Raw genomic sequence first — 26,754 nt, 5'->3', positions numbered from 1 at the left:
GCAAAATTACCACTTCTTAACTGCCCAGCTAAGAAAAGACGCCTAGAGAGTAGTTGGAGGGCCAGTCTTTCTGAATCTGACCGGACACTGGTAAGAGCTCATATTAGGAATTACCTAGTAGCGATAAAAGCAGCGAAATGTAGCTATTTTGCTGCTCTTATTGTGTCATCAGATAATCGCCCGGCCGCCCTGTTTAGGGTGACCCGCTCCCTGCTCCACCAGGAAGCGTGGGAGGACCCCTTGGAGGGTAGAGCCGAGGATTTTGTTCAATATCTGTATGACAAAATCGCTCAGATTCGGGAAGATCTGGACTCCGACTGGATAGTCTCAGGGGGAGGGACTGGGGCAGGTCTTGAGAATGTTATCTGGGATGAGTTTGATCCTGTGACCCCTGAGGACGTGGACAGGATTCTGGGTAGACTGAACGCGACCACTTGTTTATTGGACCCGTGTCCCTCCTGGTTAGTGCTGGCTTCTCGGGAGGTGACACGAGGCTGGTTCCAGGGGATTATAAATGCTTCGCTGGGTGAGGGTGTCTTTCCTGCCGCCTTGAAAGAGGCGGTGGTGAGGCCTCTCCTCAAGAAGCCTTCCCTGGACCCGGCAATGTTGGTAAATTATCGTCCGGTCTCCAACCTTCGTTTTGTGGCGAAGGTTGTTGAGAGTGTGGTTGCGCAACAGCTCCCCCAGCACCTGGATGAAATGACGTATCTGGATCCGTTCCAGTCGGGCTTCAGGCCCGGGTACAGCACGGAAACGGCATTGGTCGCGTTGGTTGATGATCTCTGGAGGGCTCGGGACAGGGGGTGCTCCTCTGTCCTGGTCCTGTTAAATCTCTCAGCGGCTTTTGATACCATCGACCATGGTATCATGCTGCACCGGTTGGAAGAGTTAGGGGTGGGAGGCACTGTGTTGCGGTGGTTCTCCTCCTTTCTCTCTGACCGGTCGCAGTCTGTGTTGACAGGGGGACAGAGGTCGACCCCGAGGCCCCTCATATGTGGGGTGCCGCAAGGGTCGGTCCTCTCACCTCTCCTGTTCAACATTTATGTGAAGCCGCTGGGCGAGATCATCCGTGGTTTCGGGGTGGAGTACCATCAGTACGCTGATGACACCCAGCTGTACATCTCCACCCCGGATCACCCCAACGATGCCCTTGAAGTGATGTCCCGGTGCCTGGAGGCCGTACGGATCTGGATGGGGAGGAACAGGCTCAGGCTCAACCCATCCAAGACCGAGTGGCTGTGGTTTCCGACGTCCCAATAGCCATCACTGACTATTGGGGGCGAATCATTGGCCCCCACGGAGAGGGCTCGCAACTTGGGCGTCTTCCTGGATTCACGGCTGTCTTTGGAAGAGCACTTGACAGCCGTGACCGGGAGGATTTTTTATCAGGTCCGCCTGATTCGCCAGTTGCGTCCCTTTCTGGATCGGGACTCGTTACGCATGGTCACTCATGCCCTCGTCACCTCCCGCCTGGACTATTGTAATGCTCTCTACATGGGGCTCCCCTTGAGGAGCACCCGGAGGCTCCAACTGGCGCAGAGTGCGGCCGCGCGGGTGGTAATGGGAGCAACATGGCGCTCCCATGTAACACCTCTCCTGCACGAGCTGCACTGGCTCCCGGTGGTCTTCCGGGTGCGCTTCAAGATTTTGGTTACCACCTTTAAAGCGCTCCATGGCTTAGGGCCTGGTTATTTACGGGACCGCCTACTACCACCAATAGCCTCCCACCGGCCAGTACGCTCTCATAGAGAGGGACTCCTCCAGTTGCCATCAGCCAAACAGTGTCGACTGGCGGCCCCTAGGGGGAGAGCCTTCTCTGTGGGGGCACCTACCATCTGGAATGAGCTCCCCCCGGAGATACGGAGGATCCCGGATCTGCGCTCCTTCCGCCGTGCTGTCAAGATCTTTTTATTCCATCAAGCAGGCTTGGCCTGATCTCTTCCCTTTTTAAATATGTAAATTTTAATCTGTTTTTAAATTATTGGGGTATTTTAATTTGTCTGGGCCAAAAAGTTTAATTTGATTTTATCGGGTTTCTAAATTTTGTGTATTTATGTATTTTATTGTTGGCTGTTCACCGCCCTGAGTCCTTCGGGAGTAGGGCGGTATACAAATCAAATAAACTAAACTAAACTAAAATAAAATAAAACACAAAGTGCTTTATAGATGGCTGCCTGAAGGATTGCAATTTACGTGGGCAGATAAAAAGGTGAGAATTAATAATCTCAGAGATACCAGAGACTTTCTTAATAGACATTTTAATCCCTTAGAATCGGATGTGGGAGAAGAATCAGAGAGCAAGAGTAGAGAAGAACTTTTAGAGGAGGAAGAGAGAGGCGAACCAGAACAGATAGGTGGGAGAAAGAAAGAAAGAGAACAGATACAGGTAGAGGTAGGAGCCGAAGGACCGAGTCAGAGAGAAACAAGACAAACAAAAAAGAAACTCCAAGTAGTGGGCAAGTAGGGGTAGTAGAAGGGAGAAGGGATGGGGGAGGAGATCCGTTTGATGTCAGTTAATATTAATGGGCTGAATGGCCCAAATAAGAGGAAAAAGGTCTTTAACAAATTAGTAAAAGCAGGTTTGAACATAATATGCCTTCAGGAAGTGCATGTGAAAAGAGATCATCTTCATTTATTGAACTGTACTAAATTTGGTAATTTATATACATCTTTGGCGGTATCCAAAAAAAGAGGTGTTGCAATTTATGTCCAAAAGCATATAAGTTCTAGATTAATTTTTGCAGACGAAGAAGGGAGACTTTTAATGATTGAAGTAGAAATTTGTCATAAAAAATGTTTACTGGTTTGTATTTATGCACCAAATGGAGCCAGAAAGATTTCTTCCAAAGCCTTTATAATAAATTGACAGAATATGATTATCCACACATTTGCTTATTGGGGGATTTTAATGCCATCAACGATAAAGATAAAGACTATATACCTGGAAATAGGAAACAGGAGGGAGGAAAGAGAACAGCAAAGAAAAGACTGCCACCTGTTTGTCATCAAATACAAGAGGAATTTGAACTTAGAGATATATGGAAGGAAAAATATCCGGAAGGAAGACAGTATACATATTTCTCCTCCAGGCACTCATCCTAGTCACGGACTGATGCAGCCTGGATGTCAGGGGAACTGTGGCAGGGAACTCGGAAAGTAGAGATAGGTGTTAACGAGTGGGCAGACCATAATCCACTCTGGATTACATGGGGAGGTTCGAAAACAAGGCCTAGATGGAGAATGGATGCAAGGGTTCTTAAAGATGAGCAATTTTTAACCCAGATAAAGAAGGAGATGGATTTTTTCTTTCAGGAAAATTTCACAACCTTACGTTACAACTGGGAAAACCATAGCCTTGACTATACACAGTTTTGTTGGCAGGATGATGTCTCTGCTTTTTAGTATGCTGTCTAACTTTGTCATTAATTTCTGCCCCAGACTCCCTAAGCGTCTTTTAATTTCCTAGCTGTAGTTCCCATGTGCGGTGATCTTGGAGCCCAGGAAAATAAAATCTGTCACTACCTCCATTTCTTCCCCATCTATTTACCAGGAATTGAGAGGGTCAGGAGCCATGATCTTAGTTTTCTTAATGTTGAGATTCAAGCCAACTTTTGCACTCATCAGAAGGCTCTTCACTTTCTGCAGGGTTCTGACAGGTTCTGGAGAACTGGTAGTGGAAATTTTGAGTAGTTTGGAGAACTGGCAAATACCACCTCTGGCTGGCCCCAAAGTGTGGTGGGAATGGTGATTTTGCAGTATCCTTCCCCTGCCATGACCACCAAGCCACAGAATCGGTAGTAAAAAAAATTTGAATTCCACCACTGACTTTCTGCTATTACAGTGGTATTATCTGCATATCTGAGGTTGTTGATATTTCTCCCAGCAATCTTAATTCCAATTTGTGATTCATCTAGCTCCGCCTTTTTTATGATGTGCTCTGCATATAAGTTAAATAGGCAGGGTGACAGTATACAGCCTTGCCAAACTCCTTTCTCAATTCTGAATCTATCAGTGGTTATATATATATATATATATATATATATATATATATATATATATATATATATATATATAATATATATATTCTCAGGTTTTCGCGGGTGTTTGTATGTAGGTCTTTGGTTATTCGGGTCTTCTCCCACGTAAAATTGGAAGTGTCTTGGCGACGTTTCGACGAAGTCTCATTCGTCATCTTCAGGCTGGTGTTCTCGGCTTCGTGCTTCTTGCTCCTGGAAGCACGAAGCCGAGAACACCAGCCTGAAGATGACGAATGAGACTTCATCGAAACGTCGCCAAGACACTTCCAATTTTACGTGGGAGAAGACCCGAATAACCAAAGACATATATATATATATATATATATATATATATATATATATATATATATATATATATATATATAAATAATATATATATTCTCAGGTTTTCGCGGGTGTTTGTATGTAGGTCTTTGGTTATTCGGGTCTTCTCCCACGTAAAATTGGAAGTGTCTTGGCGACGTTTCGACGAAGTCTCATTCGTCATCTTCAGGCTGGTGTTCTCGGCTTCGTGCTTCTTGCTCCTGGAAGCACGAAGCCGAGAACACCAGCCTGAAGATGACGAATGAGACTTCGTCGAAACGTCACCAAGACACTTCCAATTTTACGTGGGAGAAGACCCGAATAACCAAAGACATATATATATATATATATATATAGTATTGAAAATAAGATAGTTTTGATATAAGAACATTTCTTATGACTTTGAATTTTGAATCAGAAAAAAGGGCTGTCTGTGAGGATCTTGAAATTCCACTGAGTCAAAATGCTTTTCAAAAATTCAGATGTGACTTAATATTTTTGCATAGGTTAGACAAATTGAATATCTGCTTAACTGTAATCACCATAAAGATGATTGACATAAGTTACAACAATAACTTTAAAGCCTGAATCATAAAATCCAGAATTCAAAGTTGGAATCTTGCCGCTCCTGTTCAACATTTATGTGAAGCCGCTGGGTGAGATCATCCGTGGTTTTGGGGTGCGATGCCATCTGTACGCTGATGACACTCAGCTGTACATTTCCACCCCAGACCACCCCAATGATGCCCTCGAAGTGATGTCTCAGTGTCTGGAGGCCGTGCGGGTCTGGATGGGGAGGAACAGGCTTCGGCTCAACCCTTCCAAGACCGAGTGGCTGTGGATGCCGGCGTCCCGGTATAGCCAGCTGGTGCCATCGCTGGCTATTGGGGGCGAGTCACTGACCCCCACAGAGGGGGCTCGCAACTTGGGCGTCCTCCTGGACACACGGCTGTCTTTAGAAGAGCATATGACGGCCGTGGCCAGGGGGGCTTTTTATCAGGTCCGCCTGATTCGCCAGTTGCGTCCCTTTCTGGATCGGGACTCGTTACGCATGGTCACTCATGCCCTCGTCACCTCCCGCCTGGACTACTGTAACGCTCTCTACATGGGGCTCCCCCTGAGGAGCACCCGGAGGCTCCAGCTGGTGCAGAATGCGGCCGCGCGGGTGATTATGGGAGCGACGTGGCGCTCCCACGTAACACCTCTCCTGCGCGAGCTGCATTGGCTCCTGGTGGTCTTCCAGGTGCGCTTTAAGGTGTTGGTTCTCATCTTTAAAGCGCTCCATGGCTTAGGGCCAGGGTATTTGCGAGACCGCCTGCTGCTACCGATAACCTCCCACCGGCCAATACGCTCTCACAGAGAGGGCCTCCTCGGGGTGCCGTCGGTCAGGCAATGTCGGCTGGCGGCCCCCAGGGGGCGAGCCTTCTCTGTGGGGGCACCCGCCCTGTGGAATGAGCTGCCTCCTGGAATACGATTGATCCCGGACCTCCGGACCTTCCGTAAAGCCCTGAAGACGTTTTTATTTCATCAAGCCGGCCTAGCCTAAATGGTTTTTAATTGGGATTTTAAATTTTATGGATTTGGGGTTTTAAATTTGGGTAGCCAATGATTTAATTCTTTTAATTATCTTAACTTTTGCATTTGTATGTTTTTTAATTTTGGCTGTTCACCGCCCTGAGTCCCTTCTGGGAGAAGGGCGGTATACAAATTAAATTAATAAATAAATAAATAAAAAAACAAGTGTCCTTAAATAACACATTTTGTGGAGGATATTAGATAAAATAATGGTCAGTCAAGAACTGACATATTATAGAAAAATCAGCTTGGTTCTTAAGCATCTTTTTTCCTTCTTATGAATTTCTCTTTTCTAAATCTATGGATTACTTCAGGTTATTGTGGACCTTTATATATTTGTAACATTTTTGGATATGATATGGGCAGCAAATAAATTTTCTAAAAAATAAATAAAAGTTTAAATTTACGGTCCAAAACTAAGTAAATTATGCTCTTATCATCTCAATTTGAACTCCATAAGGACGATAAGATTCTTACTCTTCGGACTCCTCTATCAATATTATCCTAGATTGTCATAACTTCCCTCATATTCCAAAGACTACCGTATTTTTCAGAGTATAAGACACACCTTAGTTTTGGGGGAGGAAAATAAGAAAAAAGCTGATTGGTGGGTGGATCGGCCTCCCGGAATACTCCCAATCAGCTGTTTCCAGAGATGAATTTTAGCAATAGGTTTGTTGGTTATGAGCCTTGCTTTTTTTTCTGCCTCTAAAACTTCTGAAACTCTGTTTCAAAAAAAATGTTTTTTTCTGCCTCTGAAAGCCTCCAAAACAGAGCTTCAGAAAAAAAGGCTTTTTTTCTGAAGCTTCTTTCAGAGACTTTTATTCTGAAGCTTCTTTCAGAGGCTTTTATTCTGAAGGACTATCTGTACTCTGTTCAATCTCCTTTCTTTGGTATTGGTATGTAGATTAATCTCTTCCGATCTATTGGTTTTGTGTCATTCTCCAGATTTGTTAACATAGTTTGGGTAGAACCTTTACTGATTCTTCTTTTGTTGCTTGCCATATTATTTTAGATAAAAGCCTTTCAGAGGCTTTTTTTCTGAAGCTTCTTTCAGTGACTTCTTTCAGCCTCTGAAATCTCCATTTGCGAGGTTGGACGGGGCTACATTCGGAGTATAAGACGCACCTAGATTTTCACCCTCTTTTTTGGGGGGGGAAAGGTGCATCTTATACTCCAAAAAATACAGTATTTTCCATGGATGTAGCATTGACTCATATTTATGACAGTTGCAGTGTCCCAAAGTAATCACCTTTTGCAACCTTATGACAAGCAAAGTAAATAAGGAGTCAGTTTTGCTTAACAACACTTAACATGTTACCAATTTAATACTGCACTGATTCACTTAACAACTGTGGCAAGAAAGGTCATGAAATGGGGCAAAATTCACTTAACAAGTGTCTCACTTAGCAACAGAAATTTTGTAGTCAATTGTGGTTGAAAGTCAAGGATTATCTGTATTTCCTTTATTTTGTAGAGTGGGATATTCTATTTCCTTTATTTTACATAATGGGATAATGTTTTTAATACATTAATATTTTTAATGTTTTTAATTTTTAAATATTTTTTATAATGATTTTAAATGCATTGTGAGCCGCCCTGAGTCTTCGGAGAGAGGTGGCATACAAATTGAATTAATAAATAATAAAATAAATAAATAATAACAATGAGCAGCTGCAGTAAGTATGAAAATATGCAAAGCTGTTCATATGTGTGAGTAGGACAGCCATCAGACCCTACTCTCCCTTAATAATTCCAAGTGAATAAAATCTCCTCCCAGGTCTTGTCCAGCTTTTAATTGTAAAATCAGGTCCTTGTCCTTGACATAGGAGGCCAGCCAAAAAGAACACTTCAAAAGTAAGTCTCAAGTGCATTGTCTAAATATTCCATTCCAATGTTCTTCCAAAATTCTAAAGATACTTGGCAGATTGAATCAAGATCTTTGTCATTAAGTGATTAATATCAGAACTGAAAAAGACTCAAATTTAGCAGCTGCAGTTAAGATTCTCTATTCCTCTGTTATAATTTTCCTTTATTATTTTAGAAGGACTGTGTAGTTCTTCTTTTGTTCCAAAATGATTGAAAAAGCTGTTCAGTTGAAAAGCATTTACTGTCAGACACAAGGCCTTTTTTTACTTTGACAGAATTACAGTCAAACTACCATATGTGTTTATTTTTTACCGTTCCAGAATCGTTCTTCTTTTAAGGGGGCAGCATATCAAAAGTGAAACATTGGCATCTACATATCTCATCATTTCAACTTGTCATTAGATGAAGGTGGGAGATGTTGATTACGAGAGGGTTAACTAGAGAAAATGAAATTTCTAGAGTTCCACTGAAGTTTGTGAGAAACTGAAAACTTTTAAGGACAGTTTAGCAGGTGTGCAAGTGAGACAGATAATTGTTATGGGAACTTGTTTACTTGGTCCACATGGAAACCTGCGGGGGATGGACTGGGGAAATAATTGATTAATACTAGGTACTGGGGCCTGAGAAACTCAGAGTTAGTTTTATTTCAGCCTTCTGAAATAAAACTAACTCTGTTTATGTATTCAATAAACCAGCAAGTTTTTCAGATCAGAAAATGATCCTGGACTTTTATTTGTATACTGAAGCTGGATGTTGACACTGAGGACTACTTGTATCCAATAATACTTCATTTTAATACTTTATATTTAACATGGCTATTGACAGATACAATATCAAATTAAAATAATTTAGAATTAGCAACTTATAAATACTTCAAATATGTAAACAATTGATACTATTTAACATTAGAAAAAATAATTTCATGTTCCAGATGTGAAAAGAATTTTTAAATACAAATTTCCATTTTAAAATATAGAAATATTAATATTTTCAGACAAATTAAATTAATCAACTCTTAAACCTAGTATTAGAAATTAGTTCCTAAAGGCATAAAAATCAAATTCGTACATGACCTACCAAAATTTACAGAACCAAACACACACCAGAAACTGTACATTGCCTAAATTTCTACACTATTTATTTTAGCTAAATAAATATTTAAAACCACACATTTCTTTAGTAACACAGTTAGCCAATGCTTCAAAATAAGATTTACCAAAACAATGCTTATGGAAAAAGACTGTTTTCTTCTCATCTGTATTTATTCAAGTGAAATAAAGTTGAAATAACCATCTTTGATTTTTTTTTCTTCATGATATTGTTATAAAAAAAATTCAACAGCTATGTCCTTTAGTTCAAAATTAAGAGGAAAAGTAATGATGAAAAATGGCCAAAAAAGAAAAGTTTGTCCTGTGTAAATTCCTTATGGCCAGAAGTTGATTATATGGTATTCTAAAACGCCCAAGTAAACTTGGGGAATTTGAAAGACTTGGTTATCAGTATGCATGGCCACAGTTTCTAGCTGTGCAGGGTGTTTCAAACCTCACCAATGTTAACCTTATAATTTTTCCAATGCTTATGCTAAAGTGGGCGTCTTTTTAAATGGAAACATTTACATAATTATTTTGTAGTGCTGGTAAACAAACAGAGTTACAATATAATAATTCAGGGTCACTTTTAACCTACAATAATGCACAATGATATAAAAGGAACTTGGAAGGTCTCAACTTTCCTTCTTTTAAAAAAGTCTGCTTTGATGTATTTATGCAGTTGCCTTGCCTACATTACTCACTACTCCTTTCCAGCAATTTAGCTTCTCGTTGTACATACTTCAATTAAAAAAAATGAAACAAAATGGGGAAAAAATAAACATGCAGCGAAGTCTCAAACCAGCAAAGATTACTCCTCAATCAGGCAAAGATTACTCATATGAAATGTGAGCTACATAATGAGATGCTTCTCACAAATGTAAAGATTTTCCCAATGTTGCATGGTTGTCCATTTCAAACACCAACAAATTACGGTAATATATATTATGTATTCCTATTCCAGAATTCAGTATCTATCTAATCATCTGATTCTTGGGAAAGATTTTAGAGTGCACTAAAGAACCACAATGGAACACTATGCAACAAAGCTCTATTTGCAATCAAAGTTACATCAGATAATATTGTATGCAATCCTATAGATTATCCTGTAATTCTTTTCATTCGTTAGTATTATGATACTAATAGTCCATAATTAATCCAACTACTACCCATTTGGGATGCATGTCATTCGCAGACTGCCATTTCAGGCAAGCAATGAGATGGTTAAAAACTTAAATGATACTACAATTAATAGATAAATTTAGACAAAGAACAATAAAGGGGAGTCAACTTATTATTTACTAAAGATATATTTGTACTACTTATTAAAACAATATTATTACTATTACTATTACTATTATTACTATTGTTATTATTATTTAAGATTTAATCTTCAATTCGATTCACAGTCTGGAACTGGTAAAAACATAACAGCTGAAATCATAACCAAGGATTTAAGAGCTGTTAAAATAACGTCTGAGTATATAAACAGTTCCAAGTAAGCTGTTTTTTAAAAAGTCAGAATATTCAGGTCTGATTAGTTCAAAATTTCCACTTATCTAGGCAACCCTAGATAAGGATATTGAAACCGCTGGGTGAGATCATTCGTGGTTTTGGGGTGAGCTTTCATCAATATGCTGATGATACCCAGCTTTACATTTCCACCCCTGACCACCCTAGGGATGCCCTTTCCGTGATGTCCCACTGTCCTGAAGCTGTGTGGGTTTGGATGGGGAGAAACAGACTTAGACTCAACCCTTCCAAGACTGAATGGTTATGGATGCTGGCATCCCGGGATCTGGAGGTTCCATCTTTAGTGATCGGAGGAGAGACTCTTGCTCCCTCCGATAGGGTCCGCAACTTGGGTGTCCTCCTAGATTCTCGGCTGTCCTTGGATGACCATCTGATGGCTGTAACCAGGGGGGCCTTCGCACAGGTACGTCTTGTGTGCCAGTTGCGCCCTTTTCTAGACCGGGATGCCCTCGCCACGGTCACTCACGCCCTCGTTACCTCTAGGTTGGACTACTGTAACACCCTCTACATGGGGTTGCCCTTGGGATGCGTCTGGAGACTCCAGCTAGTCCAGAATGCAGCCACGCGGGTAGTTACAGGACGCCCAGATACTCCCGTGTAACACCTCTTCTGCGTGAGCTGCACTGGCTGCCGGTGGCGTTCCGGATTCATTTCAAGATGCTGGTGCTTACCTATAAAACCCTTCATTGCTTAGGCCCGGGGTACTTGCAGGACCATCTCCAGCCGTTCTCCCATCATCCTGTGCGCTCTCACAGAGTGGGCCTCCTCAGGGTACCGTTGGCCAAACAATGTCGGCTGACATTGGCCCCCAGGAGGAGAGCGTTCTCTGTGGGAGCCCCAACCCTCTGGAATAGATTGCCCACCAAGCTCAGGACAGCCCCCGACCTTCTTTCCTTCCGTCGCGAGCTGAAGATGTGGCTCTTCCGTCAACTTAACTGATCCATTTGGGGGTACACTGTTATAATTTTAAATTGTTTTAATAGGGTTGCTGATTTTAATTTTTATTTCATTGTGATTTGTATTGGAAATTGTCATTTTGTAAGCCACCTTGAGTCCCCAGGGAAAAAGGCGGCATATAAATCGCAATAATAAATAAATAAATAAGATCTTCACTGTCTCATTTTTGACAACTTTTTCCACTGTATGTTCCCATGACTTTTCGGACACAGGTAAAGTGTATTTTTTACATAATGACCAGTGGATTAATTTAGCAACTCGATCATGTTTAGCTTTGTAATCAGTTTGTGTGATTTTGCTGCACTCACATATTAAGTGTGAAACAGTTTCAACTTTGTCATTACAAAGTCAGCAGTTTAGATTGTTAGTGGATGTTTGTATCTTTGTATCTTTAGTTTGTAGTGTTTGTTCTTGAGCAGAAAGTATTAAACCTTCTGTTTCTTTCTTGATGGTTCCCATCTTAAGCCATGCCCATGTCAAGTTCTTATCACATTTTTCTTCAATGTTTTTCAAGTGCTGTCCATGCAAAGCTTTGGTTTTCCAACCATTTAATCTGTTTTTCCTTATATTCTGCCTTTGTTTCTGTTGTTTTTATAATGTTTTCATAGGCTGCAGCAATTTTTCTGTACTTTGGTTCACATAATCATTCAAACTTCGTTTTTCTTCTTCTACAGTTCAATGGATTTGCAATAGCCCTCTGCCACCTATTGTTCTTGACAGTTACAACCTGTCAATGTCACTTCGTGGATGTAAAGCATGGTATGTATTCAAAAGTTTACACGTTTTCCGGTCCAGGTTTTCCAGTTCAGCCATAGTCCAGTTGATGATTCCAGCTGGGTAGCGTATCACTGGAACTGCCCATGTATTAATGGCTTTAATTATGTTTCCAGCATTCAGTTTTGATTTTAATATTTTGCGGACTCTCCTGATGTATTCCTTTTGCGTTGACTCTTTGACTTTTCCATTTAAGATGTTATCTGCTTCCAATATGCCTAGGTATTTGTAACTGCCATTGTTTGCTAATGCTTTCACGATGCTTCCATTTCACAATTCTATTCCTTTTATTTTTTCCATTTTTCCTCGCTGCATCGGTAGTATAGCACATTTTTCAAGTCCAAAGTTCATTCTAATGTCGGTGCTGAACAATTGAACTGTGTTGAGTATTGATTCAAGTTCAGTGGGGTTTTTCGCATACAGCTTTAAGTCATCCATGTATAGTAGATAGTTTATCTTGCCATGTTGGCTTGAGATTTGGTAACCCAGTTTTGTTTTTCGCAGGATTATTTTCAGTGGAACTAATGTGATGTTGAACATTAGTAGCGAAAGTGAGTCCCCTTGGAAAATTCCTCGTCTGATGTTGACTTCACCAATGTTCTCCCCATTTGCTGTTAGGACTGTTTTCCATTTTTGCATATTTGCTTTCAAAAATGTATGAATATTTTTGCACATCATCATCATCATCATCATCATCAATGTACTCAGATTACCTTAACAACTCTTAGGTCCTTGGTTAGGACTTGAATTGTTAAGTTTTTACCAGTCCTAGACTGTGAATCCAATTGAAGATTAACCAATAATAATAAGGCTGTACGAAATATGAAAAACAGGTGCATTATAAAATGTGTTTCTAAGAGCAAAACACCCTTCTTCAAAACACTGGCGTATGTGCAACTGAAAAGCCTGGATGACTTGCTTCAAAGGATGTCTCCTGCTGTCTACACGTATGTATATGTATGTTGACAGCTATGTCATGTCAATGTTTTCACATGTATGTGCAAATATCCACAAACATACTTTGAAACACTTTTCAAAGGATTTCAAAGGATTAGCTTCTTTAACATTTTGCGAAGGATACTTCAGTCAAGCTAACAAGGGAACTACCTCTTTCAAATACTATGCAGTGTCTTATAAAATAATATTTCTGAATAAAAATAATCTACGTACAAGATAGATACTAATGGGGTGAACATAACAATGCTTGCTTTAATTAAAAACAATTAGTATGTGTTTATATGTGTGTTTAATGGTTCTCTAAAATGCAAGGGCCTGGAATGCTGCAGAAACATTTTCTCTATAATCACTAAGTCATAACACGAAAACCACAACTGAAAAAGCAGAATCTTTCCCAGAGTTTTATGTCACTTTAAAATTCTGCATACTTTAGAATTCTGCGTATCAGCAGTTTATGTTGGCTTTGTAACAGGCCAGTAACTAGTGCAGTTCCCTAGCAATAGTATGTGGGTGGTAAGCAACCTAGCCATTGCATTCAGCATTGTTTGAAGCTTCTAAATCAGTCTCAAGAACAACTTCACATAGAAGGCTATGCCCTTATAAAAATTAAGAGGTAATAATTTAGACATTTGTCACTATATTTTATTCATCCAGCCATGATACTTACTGATCTAATGCTCATTTCTCTACCTTGACCAAATCTGTCAAAAGATTTAGCTTCTTAAGGAAGACTTAAATATTATAGAAAAGACACTTCATAAAATCAAAATAGCAGTCATGTGGAATGCTACTGGGAACAGTACAGTTGAGCTAAAGTGCTTGAAGATGTTCACAGATACAGTAGCACTGCTTTAGTGGAAAGGCATGCTCACTAACAATATTGACAAAATATGTTAAACTACAAGTAAAACTGTTTGAACTGCAATGGAATAATGAAATATTCTACTCATCCATACTATTCAAATGTAAAAAAACAAAAACAAAGCAGAGGAAAGCTCCCCAAAGAATTTATAGCCTCTCCCTACTTCTCAAAAATTATGCACCAATTTCAAAATGTTTACTGAAAAGAGAAAAATGTTTTAGTAGAATTTATCATGTAACCTGCAATTAGTGCTGGGAAACAGGACTTCCTTTAATTGCTTTTAAGTTTGGATTCTATCTGTTCTTCGTACTAATGACTGCCACACTTCTTTTAAAATTATTTTCCCCTTTCAGGACACTCACCTTCACAATCAGGATTGAAACATTCATAAGAATCCCGGCAAACCAAAGAATCTGAGCTGTTATAGTCTACTATTATTCCATGGACATTTTGTAGATATTAATATCCTGAAATATTGAACAATATGGATTCACTGAGGACACTAATGCTCATTATGAGTCTTTATATGAGAAAATATGGTTCAACCGAATGAGGTGTGTGTGTGTGTGTGTGTGTGTGTGTGTGTGTGTGTGTGTATCACTTCCAACAGATGCTCTGGATATAAGTTATTTCCCAAATCGAGCTTTCTATATGTGAAAGAGCTACCTCTACAAAAATAAGAAGCCGTTTTAGAAAAAAGAATAAACATATTTGATAAACATACTTATTGTTTAACATAAAGTGTTAAATACCTCTTAGTATTGATTTCTGCAGACTAAAATCAGATCTAAAATGGCAAATCAGTTACTGAAAAACTGCACAGAATGCATCTTAGAAACTGATTATTTTTAATAGTAACTAAACTTTCTCACTTTGCTATTGGCATAATTCTACATTTTAACAAGGAAACAGACTAAAATTACTTTGGATACTAATCCTTAGGCTTTTGCTTCTTCTCTTCCTGTCCAACTCTGTATCATATCTCTGGAAGTGAACTGGTATGCAAAGTATAATAAAAATGCTGGTATAGAATTGCTCAATCCAAACTTGAATATATTCACAATTCTATATCTTTGCATATGGAAAAGTAACACGAGTTGCATGAAAATATGTAGATCATACCAATCCAAAAGTGATTTAACTTATAATTTTTCCCATTTTTTCCCCAATAGAAAAAGAATAGAGAATAGAATAGAGAAATAGGCTTTCCATGTTTTGCCACAATGCAGAATCTTTCCAGATAAGATTTAACCAGCAATTCTCAGCAGGGGCAGATAAAGTAGGCAGAGAGATAATACGCTTTAAATCATTGGATATAGGTAATTGTGCCTTTTTCAACAAGAATAAGAAAAGAATCAAGCATGTTTCTAAGCAGATATAGTATAGAAAAGAATGGTGTGGTAGCAACTCTCCCCTCTTCTCCACAGTGATTTACAGGGAAAACAATATTCTCATCCCTTATACTGCTTCCATTGGACTGCCACCAGGCTAAGAATTTTCCTTGGAATTTTATGTTTGAACAAGATTAAGAAACTGTACTTGGGGGAAAAAAATGTAGACACAAGTAAACCAGATCTTAGATTATAATTGTAGTTCTATGATCCTCCTTTGACTAAGACATTGAGAGTAGCTGAAGTAAATTTTAGATCATATTTTACTCACCTGGATTTTTTTCTGGGGAACTCGAAAACACCAATTCAACTCTTCCATTTTCAGGAAAATGATCATCTATAAAATAACCACAGCAGAAAATAGTTCTGAAAAATCAGGGATCTTATGAAGTACATACAAAATAGAGTTGCATGAATATCAGACATGAAAATAAAATCCCAATTCTACATTCTGACTTAAAAAATCCATGACATTTTCATTGAAAAGAGCTTAAGTCAAAACTAAATCATATATTTAATTTGACAAAATTTGGATCTCTATTTTATCTTTTTAAAATTCCTTTTAAAAGGAAATAATTGTTTTCTGAATTATTGCCTGAACAAGAAATAGAACATAAGAAGCTGCCTTAATAACAATAGCAATAGCACTTAGACTTATATACTGCTTCACAGTGCTTTACAGCCCTGTCTAACCAGTTTCCAGAGTCAGCATATTGCCCCCAATAATTTGGATCCTCATTTTACCCACCTCGGCAGGATGGAAGGCCGAGTCAACCTTGAGCCTGGTGAGATTTGAACTGCCAAATTGCAGGCAGCTGCCAAGCAGCAGAAGTAGCCTGCAGTACTGCATTCTAACCACTGTGCCACCACGGTTAGAACAAGGTATCATAATGATCTTAAACCAAATAAACTCCAAGCTCTATAATAAAGCTGCCTGGTACTAAATTTAGCTTGGTATTGTTTACATTTTGTATAACACAATTCTATATTCTTTGACCATCTTGAACTAGTCTTCTGCAAGCCATAAAGAAATAAATGGAAAATACATAATAGCACTGTTATGTGTTTACACTCGTGTTCATTTCAGATAGGCCTCCAAATCCTCCCCCCAAATGACAATGATATGATAGTGATACAAGTTGTTCATAAAGCATATATTCAATTCTTCATCTAGTACCATGTTTGTTTAGTAAAAAAATGTGCTTGCCAAACATGCCAACTGCAGGAAGGAACAAAAACCATAATAAAACCTAATGGACAATTATGGTTCTTCCTACCGTATTCATTCTATTTAAAAACAAAAGTAGTCTCTTTCTCCCTCTAGAATGAATAACTAATGGTTCTAGTATGGTCATTTAAAAAAACTATTTTCAACTATAATTGAGATTTCATATATAGCTTTTATAAATTCTTAGATTTTTTTTTGTAAATTTTATTCAACTCTCTGTATATCATACTACTTTCTGATCATACATATTCCATCTATATATTGCTACAAATCTCCTGCTATTTGTGAGAGGAGGATCTGATGTCACAACAAAATGGTCGGAGGATTCCTGGGCTCCAGGATCGCCGTCAAAAACCCCACTGCCGGACGGTCCTTTTTGGACTTCACAGTCTTGTTTTGCCTGTGATAGTGGAGAGCACATCCTGACGATCCCAGGGACACCACAAAGTCCCTGGTTGTTCTGGCAGAAGCCTTTTTTCTAGCGGCGGGGCGGCAGCCATAGTAGCTGCTGAAGTTGGGACAGCTCCAGAAGAAGAATAGAACAACAGTGAGTTGATACAGTGAGACACTTTCAATTTAAATCAATATAAAAGAACACCCTGAGATTGAAGTGGAAATTAAATCAGAGATAAAAGGAAATTAAGTGGCAAAATTAAGCTGGAGTGATTCTTTATTTTTAAACCATTTACACTGTAGAGCTATAAATCTTTGTTTTGTCTTTGACCGGGACTGAATTGAAAAGGACTGTCAGAATTGAGAGTTTTACATTTTTAAGCCTTTGTGCCTTTTATTTAAAATATTTTACTTTAGGGATTTAATTTTTTTTCCTTCTCTTTCTGAAGATTGTTTTAAATTTCCATTTTTCATTTTACTGACAAAGAACTCTTGGATTATATTAGAGGGGAAGAAAGGAGAGTGTGAAAAACTGCCATCTACTGGACTGGAAACTTTGTTATTTTTTTTTCTACTGAAGCAGCAAGTTGAAACAATTGTATTATATTATTGCTACAACCCAAGGACTCTGAACTTTCTTGCTGATAAGATAGTTGGAAGCACATCTGAGGAAGTTGAAACTATCTGTATTGTTTACTCAGGGGAACTATCAGAAGTAGGAGTCTGAGGCAGAATGAGAGAGATCTGTTAATGTTTGGGCAGAAATACTACAGAAGAAATTGAAATCTTTTTCTTTTCTTTCTTTTTTTTTGTTGTTGTTCCTGTTAAGTGATAACTCTCTGTATGCTTAAAATATCTGCTTAAAATATCTCTGATGGACTTTTCTTTCTTTGTTCATATATAACCAAGTTGGATTAAGGTGTACAAGTGCCTGAAGATTGATTTTTGATTTTATTTTTCTCTTTGGTTGGCTATTTGGCTTTTCTTTTCTTTTTTTCCTTTTTAAATTTGACTTTCCTTTAGCTTATTTTTATTGACATTGGGATTAATTTAAGTCTTTCTCAAAGTGGATTAGGGTATTGAAGAACCTGAAGAATTGTTTATTTTCCCTTTTTCCTCCTTTTTCTTTTTTATATTCTCTTCTTTTTTGGCTTTTTCTTTTTTTCTTTTTTCTTTTGTTTTGGCCTTTGGTGACTACTGGAGAGAATGAGTAGAAAGGTAATGGGAGTTGGATCCTCTTCAACTATGCCCTCCTCGTCGCCATCTGGAGGACAATGATCAATTCAGACGATGCTTCAGCAGGAGAAGGAGAAAGAAAAAGAGAGAGAGAAAGATACAACACTACAGCTGATTGTCCAAACAGTCCAGAGAATGGAACAACAACAACTCAAGACAGATGAAAAAGTGGCGAGTATACAGCAAATGATGTTGAAATATGAAGAGAGTGCAAAAACTTGAGAAAAATGAGGAGCAAAAGGAGGAAAAAATTAAAGATATAGATAATAGATTGGGAGAAGTTGAACGTGACAGGAGTGGACTAATTGGATGGGATATGGACAGATCAGAATTTTATCTCAGATTTCAAAATGTAGAAGAAGAGAAAGGAGAGAATCTGGCAAAAATAATGATAGGAATTTTGGCTGAAGCACTAGAAATTACCAAGGAGAAAATAATGGATGGTGTGGATGAGATATATCAAGTTCACACCAGGTATGCAATGCACAACAAGTTACCGTGATAAGTGCATATAAGGTTTACTAAGAAATCAATTAAAGGACAAATACTGCAGACGCCAGAGAAAAAACACTGAAGTAGAAGGATAAAGAAATTTTGGTTCTGAAGCAAATACCAAGAAAAGTGAGGGAGATGAGGAGAGAATATCAATTTTTGACCAAAATATTACTTCAAAAAGGTGTGAACTATGAATGGCTGATACCAGAAGGATTAGTGTTAATGTGGCAACTCCAATAGATACAATAGACAAAGCGAAAGCATTTTATGCAGAATTTTTTAAAGAGAAGGAAATGGAAATGGAATTTCAAATGAGAGTAGTGCCAGTAAAATTTCAAGAAGAGGAATTAGCAATGATTAAAAAAACAGAAGGCGCAGTAGGAGGGATTGCGGAGCACAAAGAACAGCATGAATTAAGATCAACTAGAGCAGTAAAGCTTGCATATAAAGTATGAATATGGAAGAGAGAAAATTGATTTCAATAAACATAAATGGACTTAATTCAATTGTTAAAAGAAGAAAGGTATTTCACAAATTAGAGAAATTAAAATTTGATATAATATGCCTACAAGTAGTACATATTAAAAAGCAACATGAACCAAGTTATTGGTACATCCAAAATTAGGGAAAATCTTCACATCATTGCCACAATGTAAAAAAAGAGGAGTGGTTTTATATATTAGAAATGCAATACCAGTTGAGCAAATATATCCAGACGATGAAGGAAGAATTCTGATAGTGGAGATAATAGATAACAATATGAAAGTTCTTTTAGTAGCAATGTATGCTCCCAATAATATTCAAAGTGACTTCTATAGAAAATTGCACATGAAAATAATTGAATTGGAATATGATAATATCTGTATGATGGGAGATTTTAATGGTATAGTGGATGAAAATTTGGACTATAAAACACATAAAACAATAAGGCACAGTAGAAAGATACTACCGAAATCTTTTTTTAAGTTGACTGAGGAAATAAACTTAAAAGATGCATGGAGAGATAGAAATGGAAAAAACAGACAATATACTTTTTATTTTGACAGACATTCATCTTGGTCTAGATTAGATATGATATGGACAACAATGGAATTGACTTTGAAAGTAGAACAAATTGAGATAGAAGCAAATACCTGGGCAGATCATAATCCAGTGATAGTGAAATGTAAAGGACAAAGGAGAAGATTTAGATGGACTTTAAATAATATTATATTAAAAGAAAAGGACTTTGTACAGAAAATGGAAAGAGAATTGGCTTTCTTCTTCAAGGAGAATAAGAAAGAAGATACATCGATGCAAAATCTTAGGGACATGATGAAGGCCTATGCCAGAGGTTTGATAATGGACTATACAAGGAAGAGAAATGTTAAGAAAAGACAATTGGGACTTCTGGCTTCTCAGAAGTAATTGTCCAGATTGATAAAAAAATGGAAGAATTTAGTTTAGAAGTAGAGTCTAAAATGAAGGAAATTGATTATAAGATGTATAATGTGGACAATAGAATGCAAAGGATTGAAAATGAAGTAACAATGATGCAATTCAAATTTATGGAATCTGCTGTAAGACTGAGGGGGATAAAGGAAAACAACAGAGATTTGAGAAGGATTTGTGCTGATGCTTTGGCTGTGATGTTAAAGGTTAGCTCTGAAGAGGTTTTGTCTAAAATTGACAAGATTTATAGAGTGAATTCTTGGGTGGCAAGGCAAAGGCAATTGCCCAGAGATGTAGTGATATACTTTACAGATAAAAGAATAAGAAATGACATTTTGCAAAAGTCTTTTGTTTCTACCCTACAAGTGGATGGAAGGCAGATTGGGATTTACAAAGAGTTGCCGCCTAAGATGCTAAAAGACAGAAAAGACTTTGGATTTTTGGTGACTGAACTAAAGAAACAACAGATTCCATATAGATGGGATGTCCCAGTTGGCATAAGATTGACGTATCAAGGAGAAAGATATCGATTAAATACTGTTGAAAAAGCGGAAGAATTTTTTCGCAATGTTTTTAAAATTGGCCCAACATCTCCATGTATATTGTCAACGTTAGGAATACAGGAAGGAGATAAAGAAAAGCAAATTGAACAAAAGATTGAAGTCCAGTGGAAGCAGATGGAGGTGGAGCCAATGGAAATACAAGGAACCACAGGGGGCTCTTTGGATGACCCGTGCTCGGATCATCCTTTAAAGGTTTTAGGTGGACCACTTAAAAACACAAGAGAAGCGGCTTTGGATCTTGATCTGATGTCCTGCAAAGTTAAAGATCAGCATACAACTCGAACAGCATACAAACAAATTCCAGAAAAACAACAACAGCAGAGGTTCAAGCCAGCACAAGGCAAGAAAAAAAGCAGGTTCCACAAAACTAGAAAGTTTTAGACCAATATTTCTTTTGAATATGGATTATAAAATTTTTGTAAAATTATTACCCAACAGATCAATGCCAGTTATCTAAGAACCGATTTATGTCTATGCAGGACTTATAGAAGGCAGATATATGAAAGATAATGTGAGGCAAATTATAGACTTATTGGATTATCTTGAGAAGAATAAACAGATCCCTGCAGTGCTGGTGTTTAAGCATGTGGAGAAGGCCTGTAATTGAGTGAATTGGAACTTTCTATTATAGATTTTAAGAAAGATGGATTATGTGTACGTTGAAGGGAATAATCATGAGGCAAGAGGACTATGGAACAAGGGCATCTGCAGTTGATCTGGTTGTCACCCTAACATGGTCAATGGAATTAATAATCTAGATGAAAGATTTAGCAGAAGATATCATATGGAATATAAATATAAAGTCACTCGGGGGGGGTTATACATAAAAGTACTCTTCAATGATGGGGGCAGATGGCAACTAAAGACACTAAATACACTGTTGGAAGAAGGATCTGATGTGATTGTTTAGATTTTATAAATAATTATATATGGTGGACCTGCGGGAAAGTGGGTGAAACAAAACTGATATGGTATATGGTGATAGGCTAGGTTATATTGGAAAAGGGATGTTATTGAAGAATGGACTCTGAAGGTGGCCAGTCTCGCAGAAATGGTGAAGTTATCAGCATATATAAAAGACCGGACACAAGAGATTTATGTAAGGGAGTGGAGGATATGGATAGATTATGTGTAGAATAAATACTAAACTAGGAAGTACCAGATAATTCTTAGATGAATGTTGTGTAGAAATGTATAGTTTACAGGGGATAGTATACTAGAATGTCAGGGAGAAATGTATAACACACAGGGGGTAGAGTAAATGGGTGGTAAAGTATTATATAACATGATTTGGATTTGGATTTCATCCTAGGGAAGCCATGGGGGGAGGGGAGGGTAAGGGAGGGCTAGGGAGGGAAAGGGGGGGAAAGGGGGGAAAATTTTGTATTTGTAAAACTTTTTCAATAAAAAAAAAAGAAAAGACAAACATTTAAAATATTGGAAGATGATTACAAGAGATTTGAAAAAGAGCTTCAGAAATGTCCACATAAAAAAGATGTTAAAGTGAAAATGGATACAATAAAACATAAAATGGACTTACTGGAAAAAGAAGAATTAGCTCAAAAAATTAGAAGCACTAAGCAGAACTATTTTGACAATGCCAATAAACCAGGAAGATGGTTACCATATAAATTGAAAAAAGAGAGAGAATCAAGAAAAATAATACAATTAATCGATGATCAAGGGCAAAGTAAATTTGGAAATAAAGAGAAGAAAAAAATTATACAGGCTTACTATAGACAACTGCATGAGAAAGAAAAGATAGAGGAGGAAAATGTGACACGATATCTTCAAAATGCAAATCTACCTCAGATTCCTAAAGATATTGAAGAGATGCTAGAAGGAAACATAATGATGATGGAATTAACTGAAGCAATTAAGAAATAAAGGAGTAGAAAGGCACCAGGGCCAGATGGTTTGCCAGCGGAATATTATAGGACATTGCAGGAATCTTTGAGTCTCCCATTTTTAGAAGTTATGAATGAAGTGATAACAAAGAAGGAAATACCCAAGTCATGGTCTGAGGCATATATTACATTGATTCCTAAAGAGGATACAGACCCACAACAAATCAAAAATCATAGACCTATATCCCTGCTAAATTCAGATTATAAAATTTTTGCTTCAATATTGGCAGAAAGACTTAAAAGATACTTAAATAATTTTATGCATTCAGATCAAAATGGGTTTCTGCCAAAAAGACAAATTAAAGATAATATGAGAATAATTCTGGACACTTTGGAATACTATGAAGTCCATCCTGAAAAGCAAATGGCTTTGATATTTTTAGATGCACAGACAGCTTTTGACAATGTAAATTGGCGATTTATGTTGCTTCAAATGGAACAGATGGGCTTTAGCAGAAAATTTACTCAAGCAATAGAACCTATATATCATAAACAAACGGCAAAAGTAATGATAAATGGAGACTTGACAGACTCTATTAAGATTTTTAAAAAAGGTACCAGACAAGGTTGTCCATTGTCCCCTGTTGCTCATATTAACATTAGAAGTGCTAAATAGAAATATTAGAGAAGAAAAAGACATAAAGGGAATGAAAATTCAAAAAGAATAGATTGCAAGCATTCGCAGATGATCTGGTCTTTATTCCTGAAGATCCACTAACATCAATAACTACATTGATAGAAAAAATTGGAGAGTTTGGGAAAGTAGCTGGTTTGAAAATCAATAAAGACAAAACGAAGATTCTGACTAAAAATATGTTGATAAAGCAAAAAGAAGAATTAGCAGACATATCAAAAATCACAAATATTCAAATATTTGGGGATATACTTGACAGCAAGATGTAGCACACTTAAAGAAAATAATTATAATAAACTCAAACAACAGATAGAGACAGATTTGGCGAAGTGGAAAAACTTACAGCTTTCTTTGATTGGAAGGATATCAACTATTAAGATGAATATTTTGCCTAGAATTTTATACTTGTTCCAGACAATCCCAATTAGATTGGGGAAACACTTTTTTGAAGAATTGAATAAAATAGTGCTAAAATATATTTGGCAGGGAAAGAAGGCGAGGATAAAATTAAAGTTGTTACAAGATGCTAGAATGAGAAGGGGTTTCGGTTTACCTAATTGGGAACTTTATTATCAAGCGACAAGTTTGATGTGGATCAAAGAATGGATAACGTTAAGAAATACTAAATTATTGAATTTAGAAGGTCACGATTTGTTGATGGGGTGGCATGCTTTTTTATGGTATAAGGGAAGAAAAATACAGGGGTATTTTAGAAGATATCATATGAGCCTTTGTTATTAAATTGGGAGAAATTAAAAAACAACACTATTTGAAAACTCCAGTCTGGGTATCAACGATTGAAGCATTTTCATATTCAGTAATATTTAGAAGGAAACAAATTGTTAGATATAGTGAATTAATGGATGAAAAGAGTGAACTTAAATTGAAGCAAGAACTGGAAGAACAAGGTTTTAAGATGGATTGGTTTTCTTATTTGCAAATACGTTCTAGATATGAAGAAGATTCTAAACAAGAAGGTTTCTATAATGTCTTGACTAATTTATATAAGATTTTAATGGGTTCTGATGACTATGTAATTAAAAAACTGTATGGTTATTTACTAGAAGTAAAATTGGAAGACGAACAAGTTAAAGAAACAATGATAGCATGGGGGAAAAAATTTGGCCATGGGATTGATTTAGAGAAATGGCAAAAATTGTGGTTGCAGAATTATAAAATGACAATGTCTACAGCATATAAGGAGAACTTGTATAAGATGTTTTACAGGTGGCATCTACCCCCGACGAGAATAGCCAGAATGTTCAAGAACAAATCGGAGAAATGTTGGAAATGTCATCAGACTCCAGGATCATATTACCATATGTGGTGGACATGTGTAGAAGCTAAAAGATATTGGACTAAAATACAGACATGGTTGGAAAAAATGACAAAGAAACACATTGACTTTAAACCTGAGATATTTTTATTAGGAATTTTACCAGAAACATATAACAGAGAATTGAGATATTTAATTGTGAATGTTTTAACAGCGGCTAGAATTGTATTTGCTAAAAATTGGAAAAAGGAGAAAATACCTACTGAAGATGAAGTTATTCAGAAAATTATGGAATGTGCTGAAATGAGTAAATTGACATTTGAAATTAGATATTCTAATAGTATATAATAATTTAGTTAATAATAATTTGATATCCTAATAATTACTTTTAAGTCTCTATGTATATTATAAATATTTTTCTAAGTTGTTAAATATTTACTAATAAATAAATAAATAGATAAATAGATAAATATCACTATATTTCTTAATTAATTCCAATAAGTAACAATATTAATTCATCTATGCCTAAGTAAAAAGGTAAGTAGAAGCAGTGTTTTTTCAATGTTCTTATTAGCCTTTTTCGCTATATTTTCAGCGAAGGAAAAAGAAAAAAAAAACGAGTTCTTTTACTACTGTTGGAGTCCTTTCCAGTTTCAATATGGCGATCTCTAATCTGCACAGTCACTATATGCAATCCTTACTTTGCCAAAACTTCCTCTCTCCTTCCGTTAGAGCAGCTAGAAAAGAGGGTACAAAAGATGTCCGTTCTTCCTTTAATTTCCACTGTTTAAGTCTATTTCTCCTCACCTTCGTCTTCCCTGTTTTAATGATTTTTAGTCTTTCTTCACTGCTCTGTATTCCATCCCCCTCCTTTTTGCTCGCCTTTTCAGTTGCCACCCATTTACGCTTTGAGTTCTTCCTTCTTCACGCTGCCCCTCCGGAAAAAAACTTTCTCCTCGGTTTTGCGCCAAAGTAGATAATCCAAATTAGTTCCGCTTTCTGCTCTGCCTCAGCAATCTTGCACTTGTACTCCCTCCTTTGCTCCCAATGGTCTCAATCGGCTCACCGCACCAGCCGACTTCTTCCCAAGCCTGGATTGAGGGATCTTCTCAGTACGGCGGGAGATCGCACCTCTCCTCGCCTCCCCCGAAGCTTCCCCTCTTTATTTCCGATCTCTCTGGGACCGGTCTCCACCAAAAAAAGGCACCAAAGCTCAGAAAATCGGCAACAGAGAGAGAGCGCTTCTCTCCTGTGCCGCCACGACTCTTTTATGAACTTTTTGTGATTTTATACAATAAGTAGGATAATTACTGATTACTGAATAATTAACTATTAGATATTAAGAATTGATCAATTGTTTAGTCTTTAATTATAATTATATAAGATATACTTTATATATCTTATATATATATAAGATATACTTTATAATTATATAAGATATTCGTATCTATATTTGTAGTTAAATTTATATCTTCACTACATTGTTAATGGAATATTGCATTGAGAGAATTAATTATTTAAAGGAATTTATTTAAAGAAATATCATTGAATTTAATCTTCATAAAAAAAAAGAAGAAGAAAGGAAAAGAAAGAAAGGAATTATAGAGAATTTGGATGGTGATTTGGGAGAAAGTTGATAAAATATTGGGGGAACAATATAGGATCTTGAAAGAAATGACCAGCACCACCACAACCACGTTGAAGACAGCCAAGAAAACAACATCAATCTTAGCAAGAACAGCGGCTTCCCCAGTGACACAGAAAACTTTGGAGGGAATGTTTGCATCAGATAAGCAACCCAGCACACTGAATATGCCAACAATGCAGGCCATGCTCATAACAATTCAGGAAACTATGGCCAAAATGCAAGAATGCATGACTAGAAATCATGAGCAATCTAGAAAGGATATGGATGAGGTAAAGAGAGAAGTCAAGAACGATATCCAAAAGATTGATGGGAAAATGGACTTAATACAAGAAATCATTCAAAAAAATGACCAAAGGATAAAAGAAATAGAACAAAAAACCAAATTGACGGAAGAAAAATTAGAAGCATTGGATACAAAAATGACAGGATTAAATAAGGAACTTGAGAATACCGTGGCCCAATTAGAAATGGAAAAAGCGGCATTTTATCTGCATTTCCAGAATGTAGCGGAAGACCGGGAGGAAGATCTGACGATGGTAATGGCTGAGATGATAGCAGAGGCACTCCAAAGAGACAAAGACTAAATAATTAATGAAT

General features: G+C 37.3%; 1 protein-coding gene across 8 annotated transcripts in view; it reads right to left on the bottom strand.

The window, feature by feature from the left end:
- TNS3 (tensin 3) overlaps positions 1-26,754 on the bottom strand; it is a 203,857-nt gene that overhangs the window by 92,942 nt on the left and 84,161 nt on the right. For all 8 annotated transcript variants that reach the window (XM_087892371.1, XM_087892365.1, XM_034416437.3 and 5 more), the window contains one exon: positions 15,618-15,683. In XM_087892371.1, coding sequence (XP_087748497.1) covers positions 15,618-15,683 — 66 coding nt within the window. The remainder of the gene's footprint in view (positions 1-15,617; positions 15,684-26,754) is intronic.

Source organism: Pantherophis guttatus, chromosome 4 (assembly GCF_059756535.1).
Source record: "Pantherophis guttatus breed Tessera chromosome 4, ASM5975653v1, whole genome shotgun sequence".
Taxonomy (NCBI): domain Eukaryota; kingdom Metazoa; phylum Chordata; class Lepidosauria; order Squamata; family Colubridae; genus Pantherophis; species Pantherophis guttatus.
Note: the sequence above shows the minus strand (reverse complement) of the source record. Positions and strands in the feature narration are given on the sequence as shown.